At 37.8% G+C, this 10,000-nt stretch overlaps 1 protein-coding gene across 1 annotated transcript in view; it reads left to right on the forward strand.

Annotated features, from left to right (window-relative positions):
* The window catches only part of kitb (KIT proto-oncogene, receptor tyrosine kinase b), a 58,147-nt gene that overhangs the window by 30,874 nt on the left and 17,273 nt on the right, over window positions 1-10,000 (forward strand). Inside the window, exons 6-9 of the mRNA XM_072914915.1 lie at window positions 1,059-1,227; window positions 6,503-6,692; window positions 7,170-7,285; window positions 7,356-7,470. Coding sequence (XP_072771016.1) covers window positions 1,059-1,227; window positions 6,503-6,692; window positions 7,170-7,285; window positions 7,356-7,470 — 590 coding nt within the window. The remainder of the gene's footprint in view (window positions 1-1,058; window positions 1,228-6,502; window positions 6,693-7,169; window positions 7,286-7,355; window positions 7,471-10,000) is intronic.

Here is a 10,000-nt window from a genome sequence, read left to right on the forward strand (position 1 = left end):
ACTGAATTTTAATACACACATTTTTTTACACCGAATTTTTATACTCTAAATTTTAAAAGACTGAATTTTTTTTCCATAACATTTTGAGCATAATTTGATGTAAAAAAAAAAATCCAGTTCACAAAATTCAAACGCAAAAAATTCAATTATATAAATTCGGTGTCAATAAAAAAAAAATCTTAATAAAGACACAAATTAACCTCCATAAAATGTAACTTAAATAAATATTGACCATTTTAAAGTGCATTTTTTTTCCCAGTTGAAAAAACAAGGTTGGATCTTGTTGTTTTTGTTTGTTACGGCATTCTTGCTCGTTGGTGCGTGTTGATGGGCTCATATTGCCCTGAAATATTCCCACAACCACACATTCTTGGCTCATCATATTTTTTCCTCCAAATTGTTGTTACTTTTCCCAACTTGCGAGTCGCCAGTTAGGGCGGCTGTCGGTCCGGGAATCCTGCGCGTGTAATCTTTAGCGGTCAAAGATTGTGAAGGAGTGAAAAGAGGGCTCACTGTGTTCAGTTAAATCTACTGTTAAATAAGCTGAGGAAGATGCGCAGAGTGAGACCTCTTCTTGTGTGAAGTGAGACACGAACAAACGGTTTTCATTGATCTTATTGACTATTGGCCAGGACCTGGTCACCTTCAAAGTGTTCCTGGTGCTTGTTGCTTGCCTCCTGACTGCCTGCACTTGCTGTTTCCTTTAACACTTTTGATTAAGTGGGACGCAAAGGACGCCAGGCTTAGCAGTTCTGCGGATAGAAGTTGGTCAGCCAGAGTTCCTCTAAGAAGTGTGATAGTTTCTGCATTCCATGTGAATTACACTCAAAAGCTGAAGAAGGCCTTCTTTAAACGCAATAAAGCTGCTGTGAGACGTCAAGGCTGATTGGATTTCAGCGAGCAAAGGTCGCGTCCATCTTGTCCTTCTTGATGTGACGAGTCAGCGTCGCCTGAAGCCTTTCATCAGACCACGTCGTTGTAAACACGAAGCATTTAGTGAAAGTTCTGGAAACGGACTTTTCAAGACTTGTGAATGTAACGGTGTAACTGTCCCGCAGCACCCAGAGGAGTCCCACAGCTCACACATCCTGTCCGGTTCTCACGGTTACCACCGGGCCTCCCGGCTCTTCACCGCCTGGGTGGAGGGGCCGGACTCGGGGACGTACCGCTGCTCCGCCCACAACGAGAAAGGCGGCAGCTCGGCGGTGCTCCAGCTGGACGTGTATGGTGAGCATGAATAATTCATTCTTTTTTATTATTTTTTTAATGCTTTAGTCAAAGAAAAAAATAGTTTTTCATACAGAAAACACACAGAATATGTTACATTTTCCCCCCATGTTTTTTTCAAAAGTATTTGGAGCCTTAAATTGGTCAATAATTCATTAATTTTTATTATTTTTTGTAATGCTTTAGTCAAAGAAAAATGTGTTTTTCATACAGCAAACACACAAAATATGTTATATTTCCCCCCATTTTTTTTTCAAAGTATTTGCAGCCATAAATTGGTCAATAATTCATTCATTTTTATTATTTTTTTAATGCTTTAGTCAAAGAAAAATGTGTTTTTCATACAGCAAACATAAAATATGTTATATTTTCCCCCAATTTTTTTTTCAAAATATTTGGAGCCTTAAATTGGTCAATAATTCATTCATTTGTATTATTTTTTTTAATGCTTAAGTCAAAGAAAAAATAGTTTTTCATACAGCAAACACACAAAATATGCTACATTTTCCCCCAATTCTTTTTTCAAAGTATTTGGAGCCTTAAATTGGTCATTAATTCATTCATTTTAATAATTTTCTTAATGCTTTAGTCACATAAAAATGTGTTTTTCATACAGCAAACATAAAATATGCTATATTTTCCCCCAATTTTTTTTTCAAAATATTTGGAGCCTTAAATTGGTCAATAATTCATTCTTTTTTTTCTCTTTTTTTTTAATGCTTTAGTCAAAGAAAAATGTGTTTTTCATACAGCAAACACACAAAATATGTTATATTTCCCCCAATTTTTTTTTCAAAGTATTTGCAGCCTTAAATTGGTCAATAATTCGTTCATTTTTATTATTTTTTTAATGCTTTAGTCAAAGAAAAATGTGTTTTTCATACAGCAAACACACAAAATATGCTATATTTCCCCCCAATTTTTTTTCAAAGTATTTGGAGCCTTAAATTGCTCAATAATTCATAAAGACATTATTTTTGATTCATTGCAATGACAGCTTTAAAGAAAAGAAGTCCAACATGGCAGTTTTGTGTTCTTAGAGTCAACTTTTTCTTGCTATTTTTCTACCTGTTTGTTCTTTTATTACACTTTTTTCCACTACTTTTTAAAAATAGTGTTTTTAGATTAAGTTAAGAAATGAGCTGCGGGCCACTTTGGACTCCACCTCAGTCGCCCTATCAGCATTTTAACGTCACGGCGATAAAAGCTGGAGTCAGGTTGCAAACCGTCTCCATGCAAAGCAAGAGTTAGTTAGCAGTTGTTGGCCACTCAGAGTAAACATGACTGGCCTTGAAAGGCATCTTATGCAAATCCAGCAGCCGAGAGGAGATTTTTTTCTCTTCTACCGCACTAAAAAATCCATTTGGGGCACGTCGGGACATGACTTACCAAGACTACAGAGCATATAGAATGACAAAACAAAGAATAACAACAGTTAGCTGGGCTACACAACTAGATGCACTCAGCAGTCTGTAGTCAAACATCAAACTGAAGCTCGACTTTAAGGTCAGCGTGTGAGTGATGGTATTTACTGCTGGGATGGATATTGTTCCTTTGGAATGCTGAGAGACGCAGCAAAGTGCCAAAGATAACATTTACGTATCACAACACATATTCATCTGTGTCCAACTCAGGGCCCCGGGGCCCCAGGACCAGATCTAACCTGCCACATAATTTAATGTGGCCTGGAAATAAAGTACTTCAATGATATGCACTGCATATGTCGGATGTTGTTGTGGCTTGTGCAGCCCTTTGAGACACTTGTGATTAAGGGCTATATAAATGAACTTTGATTGATTGATTGATTGATTGATACAATTGCACATCTTTTCAACTTTACTAATATATAATTATGTAAATCTGATATTTTCATACATCTTTTGGTTGAAATAAAAAGTACAGTGTTCCCTTGTTTAACGCTGGGGTTACGTTCCAAAACATACCCGCTTTAAGGGAAATCCGTGTAGTATTTTTTTCGTTTTTTATGTGTTTTGGTTCATTACATATTTTTTTCGTTCACACTATGTGTTTTTTTCATTTACAGCAGGGGTAGGGAACCTATGGCTCTCGAGCCAGATGTGGCTCTTTTGATGACTGCATCTGTCTCTAAGATAAATCTTAGCTGACATTGCTTAACACGATAAATAATGAATAATTCCACTGGTAATCCGTGTTAAAAATAACATTCAGAATATAAAATATTCCCATGCATTTTAATCCATCAATCCTTTTTCTTCCGCACCTGTATATTAATGGTAAGAAGTATTTTATTTATTATTGGTTAACTTCAGAATAACAATGTTATTAAAAAGAATAAGAGACTTATTATACTCAAAAAATGTTGTTCTTACTTAAAAATGCACACATTTAGTTGTATTCAGTGTTAAAAAAAATACTATATGGCTCTCGCGGAAATACATTTTAAAATATTTGGCTTTCATGGCTCTCTCAGCCAAAAAGGTGCCCGACCCCTGATTTACAGGTTGATTTTTTTATTTATTATATTTATTTTTTTGTACAGTATCTGTTTTTTCTTTTCATATATATGTTTTAGGTGTGTAAAACCCCTAACTAACCACACACTTTATACACTTTTCTCAGATGGACATGAACATTTTCTCACATTTCTCTCATTTAAACACTCTCAAAGTTCAAACTTTTGTGGATTTACAAAAACAAGTACAGTACTCTACTGTGTTAAAGAATGAAACCCAAGATCAAAACCAGTTTTTAAGGCTCCAGGATTTTGTGACCTATAAATAAGGCCGGGTTTTCTCATAAAGCCCGCAGCATTTCCACACATAACCAGAGTCACGCCATCTTTTGGGGCCTTAAATCCTGCACTTTTGGCTTGGTCCTGCATTATAAAGGTGCGAGAGGGAATTCCTTTCCAAAATAAGTCCGTCTCATCCATATTAAAAACTTGTCCAGCACTATATCCCCCACCACAGTATACATTCTGTAGTGTACAGGACACATGGCATGAAGAAGATTGATTGACAATGGTCTACAGTCCCTTAGCCAATCAGGATGCAGAACACAATGTGCATTCATACGCTGTAAAAAAAGTACTCACACAAAAAATAAGTGTAACAGCGAGGTTGCGTAAAGTGAAGCGTGTTGTAGCGAGGGAATACTGTATCACTCAAATATCTGCTTGCATTATGATTTTAAAGCATGTGCATTGTAAAATTGACAATAGATTTTACGGCAAAAAACTGGCAGCTGAGCTCGGTCACCAGAATTTTACTGTAAAAAAAACGGTGGCCCTAAAAAACAAACATATTTTACTATCAAATTCCAGCGACTGAGCTGCCAGCAAAATCTACGGATGTTCGTGAAAAATATATGTATATAAAAGTGTAATCAAAGGCTTGGAATTGGTGCAATAATATATATATAAATATATATATATATTTATATTCATATGTTACTCACGATTACATCTGAGGGCCGCCAGAAGTGCGATGTGGCCCTCAGTGAAAATGAGTTGGACAATACAGAGTCCACTGTGATATTCACCTGTTTTATTGTAAAAAGAAAATCATTCATTATAATTCCAAAATTGTTCACAAATAGAGCAACAAAAGCTGTTTACAACCTTGACATTATATTTAATCCATTATAGTGATGTCAGCCAATCAGGGGCCACCACACTGAACAGACCCTCTGATTGGTTGAGTCTTATTTTCATTCTGTCACGGTGGCTCTCAGGCTGCTAGAACATGTCAACAACAACAAAGTCTTCAAATGTTTACTTCTGTGTTGACATTTTCTGGACTAAATGTGCTAAATACTGTAGATCTTGTGAGAATAATTGTTATTTCAACTACTAAGTCAGACTTGGCTACCATGTCAACGAGTCCAGAACCGTCTTTGTGACTTCCTTGTCCAGAACAGTCTTTGTGACGACCTTGTCCAGAACCGTCTTTGTGACTTCCTTGTCCAGAACAGTCTTTGTGACGACCTTGTCCAGAACAGTCTTTGTGACGACCTTGTCCTGAACACTCTTTGTGACTACCTTGTCCAGAACAGTATTTGTGACTACCTTGTCCAGAACAGTCTTTGTGACTACCTTGTCCTGAACAGTCTTTGTGATTACCTTGTCCAGAACAGTCTTTGTGACGACCTTGTCCAGAACAGTATTTGTGACTACCTTGTCCTGAACAGTCTTTGTGACTACCTTGTCCTGAACAGTCTTTGTGACGACCTTGTCCAGAACAGTCTTTGTGACTACCTTGTCCAGGACAGTCTTTGTGACTACCTTGTCCTGAACAGTCTTTGTGACTACCTTGTCCAGAACAGTCTTTGTGATGACCTTGTCCTGAACAGTCTTTGTGACTACCTTGTCCAGAACAGTCTTTGTTGGCGACCTTGTCCAGAACAGTCTTTGTGACGACCTTGTCCAGAACAGTCTTTGTGACGACCTTGTCCAGGACAGTCTTTGTGACTACCTTGTCCAGGACAGTCTTTGTGACTACCTTGTCCAGAACAGTCTTTGTGACTACCTTGTCCAGAACAGTCTTTGTGACAACCTTGTCCAGGACAGTCTTTGTGACGACCTTGTCCAGAACAGTCTTTGTGACGACCTTGTCCAGGACAGTCTTTGTGACGACCTTGTCCAGGACAGTCTTTGTGACTACTTTGTCCAGAACAGTCTTTGTGATGACCTTGTCCAGAACAGTCTTTGTGACTACTTTGTCCAGAACAGTCTTTGTGACTTCTTTGTCCAGAACAGTCTTTGTGACGACCTTGTCCAGGACAGTCTTTGTGACTACCTTGTCCAGGACAGTCTTTGTGACTACCTTGTCCAGAACAGTCTTTGTGACGACCTTGTCCAGAACAGTCTTTGTGACTACCTTGTCCAGAACAGTCTTTGTGACGACCTTGTCCAGGACAGTCTTTGTGACGACCTTGTCCAGAACAGTCTTTGTGACGTCCTTGTCCAGTACAGTCTTTGTGACGACCTTGTCCAGAACAGTCTTTGTGACTACCTTGTCCAGAACTGTCTTTGTGATTACCTTGTCCAGTACAGTCTTTGTGACTACCTTGTACAGAACAGTCTTTGTGACGACCTTGTCCAGGACAGTCTTTGTGACGACCTTGTCCAGAACAGTCTTTGTGACGACCTTGTCCAGTACAGTCTTTGTGACGACCTTGTCCAGGACAGTCTTTGTGACTACCTTGTCCAGAACAGTCTGTGTGATGACCTTGTCCAGAACAGTCTTTGTGACTACTTTGTCCAGAACAGTCTTTGCTTTGTCCTGTTGCACAGATAAAGGGTTCATCACCATGTTGGGTCTCCCAAGTCCTGCACGGGCTGATGTTCAAGAGGGCGAGAGTCTGAGTCTCCGAGTGGAGTTCGATGCCTATCCTGCTCCGAGATCCTTGTTCTGGTCTCACAAGAACCAACGACTGCTCAACACCAGCGAGCATGTCATCACCGTCCACCAACACACATACAGGTACCGTCCACCAACACAGATACAGGTACCGTCCACCAACACAGATACCATCCACCAACACAGATACAGGTACCGTCCACCAACACAGATACAGGTACCGTCCACCAACACAGATACAGGTGCCATCCACCAACACACATACAGGTACCGTCCATCAACAAAGATATATGTACCGTTCACCAACACACATACAGGTACCGTCCACCAACACACATACAGGTACCGTCCACCAACACAGATACAGATACCGTTCACCAACACACATATAGGTACCGTCCACCAACACACATACAGGTACCGTCCACCAACACAGATACAGGTACTGCCCACCAACAGAGATACAGGTACCGTTCACCAACACACATATGGGTACTGTCCACCAACACACATACGGGTACCGTCCACCAACACCGATACAGGTACGGCGCTGGCCGCCATCTTGGCTGCACGCCATCTTGAATCCACCTTCAACTGCAGGTTCGTCAGCGAGCTGAGACTGGTGAGGGTTCTCGGCTCAGAAGGGGGCGTCTACAAGTTCTTCGCCAGTCATGAAGACGCATCTGTGGAACACTTCTTCCAAGTGTATGTCAACAGTAAGTCCATACTGAGAGAGTCCATAGGAGGTGGACTATCTTTGGTAATAACCTGTGTTTACTCTGCAAGGTAAGCCAGTCATCATCGCCCAGGAAGGACCAGTGGACGGTCAGGTGAAGTGTGTGGCTGCTGGTCATCCAGTTCCTAAGATCAGCTGGTACCTCTGTGACCTCCCTCACACCAGGTACTACACGGGTACCACCCCCTGATATCACTTGTAAAAGTGGCCATCTTGACCACGCCAAGCTCCAACCGCAAATCTCCACGGACTGAGAGTTCAGTCGAGCAGTGCTTGCCAATGAGCTAAAAGCCCTGGAATGTCTTGTGCCAGCAGACACAAGACATTGAAACAACATTGACAACTTGTTGAATTAGGTCCTGACGTTGTGCAACTCAAACATAACTTTAACTTTAACATGCTTTTTGACGACGTTTAATCAATGTTGGGTTCTGACGTTGATTTGACATTGAAATTTGGTCATTTCCCAACCAATATTCTACAACACAAATACAACATTGAAACAACATGCTTTTTGACAACGTTTAATCAATGTCGGGTTCTGATGTTGAAATTTGGTCATTTCCCAACCAATATTCTACAATACAAACCTAACGTTGAAACAACATACTTTTTGACAACGTTTAATCAATGTTGGGTTCTGACGTTGACCTAACATTGAATTTTGGTAATTTCCCAACCAGTATTCTACAACACAAATACAACATTGAAACAACATGCTGTTTGACGACATTTAATCAATGTCAGGTTCTAATGTTGATTTGACATTGAAATTTGGTCATTTCCCAACCAATATTCTACAACACAAATACAAATGTACAACATTGAAACAACATGCTTTTTGACAACGTATCTTCAATGTCAGGTTGTGACGTTGATTTGACATTGAAATTTGGTCATTTCCCAACCAACAACGTTAGACATCAACGTTGACACAACGTTCCAAATACAACTATTTAGCAACATGGTTTCAAAGTTCGTTTTAAAGGACATTATTCAAACCTATTTTCAAAATGTCAACATTTATTTTACTTATTTTATTTTTTAATAGGTTTTTGAAAATTATGAATCAATTTAGAAATGGGATGAATTAGAATTGCAATTCGGATGTGATGATTTGATTCAGAATCGATTCTCGATTCAAACCGATTCTCGCATTATATCACAATGTCAACATTTATTTTATTTATTTATTTATTTTTAATAGATTTTTTTAAATTATGAATCAATTTAGAAATGGGATGAATTAGAATTGCAATTCGGATGTGACGATTCGATTCAAAATAGATTCTGGATTCAAACCGATTCTCACAATGTATCGCAATGTAAACATTTATTTTATTTTTTATCGATTTTTGAACGTTATTATTCGATTTAGAATCGGGATGAATAAGAATTGCAATTCGGATGTGACGATTTGATTCAGAATCGATTCTCGATTCAAACCGATTTCTAGTAATGTATTGCAATGTAAAAGTTGTATTTATTTATTTATTTATTTTTTTTAATCAACTTTGAAAATTATCAATCAATTAAGAACCCGGATAAATAAGAACTGTGATTCAGATGTGATGATTCAATTCAGAATCGGTTCTCAATCCAACACCATTTTCAATGTAATCCGATTCTCGATTCAAACCGATTCTCGCAATATATCACAATGTAAAAATTTTATTTTTTTGATTGATTTTTAAAAATTATGACTCGATTTAGAATCGTCATGAATAAGAATCAAGATTCGGATGCGACGATTGGATTCAGAATCGATTCTCGATTCAAACCGATTCTCGCATTACATCAAAATGTCAACATTTATTTTATGTATCTATTTTTTAATAGATTTTTTAAAATTATGAATCAAGTTAGAAATGGGATGAATTAGAATTGCAATTTAGATGTGCCGATTTGATTAAAACCCTATTCTCACAATGTATCGCAATGTAAACATTTATTTTATTTTATATCGATTTTGTAACGTTGTTATTCGATTTACAATCGGGATGAATAAGAATTGCGATTCGGATGTGACGATGTGATTCAGAATCAATTCTCGATTAAACACGATTCTCGATTCAAACTGGTTTCTAGCAATGCATCGCAATGTAAAAATTGTATTTATTTTTTCCAATTGATTTTTGAAAATTGTGACTCGATTTAGAATCGGCATGAATGAGAATCAAGATTCGGGTGTGACGATTTGATTCAGAATCGATTCTCGATTCAAACAGATTCTCTCATTATATCACAATGTCAGCATTTATTTTATTTATTTATTTATTTTAAATCGATTTTTTTAAATTATGACTTGATTAAGAATCGGCATGAATAAGAATCGATATTCGGATGTGACGATTCGATTCAAAACCGATTCTCACAATGTATCACAATGTAAACATTTATTTTATTTTATTTTTTATCGATTTTTTAACATTATTTGATTTAGAATCGGGATGAATAAGAATTGTGATTCGGTTGCGACGATTTGATTCAGAATTGATTCTTGATGAAACACGATTCTCGATTCAAACCGATTTCTGGCAATGTATCGCAATGTAAAAGTTGTATTTATTTTTTTTTATTTTTTTTAAGAACCCAGATGAATAAGAACTGCGATTCAGATGTGATGATTCAATTCAGAATAGGTTCTCAATCCAACACCGTTTTCTATATAAACCGATTCTCAAATCAAACTGAT

The sequence above is a fragment of the Nerophis lumbriciformis genome, linkage group LG16, assembly GCF_033978685.3.
Source record: "Nerophis lumbriciformis linkage group LG16, RoL_Nlum_v2.1, whole genome shotgun sequence".
Classification (NCBI taxonomy): Eukaryota; Metazoa; Chordata; class Actinopteri; order Syngnathiformes; family Syngnathidae; genus Nerophis; species Nerophis lumbriciformis.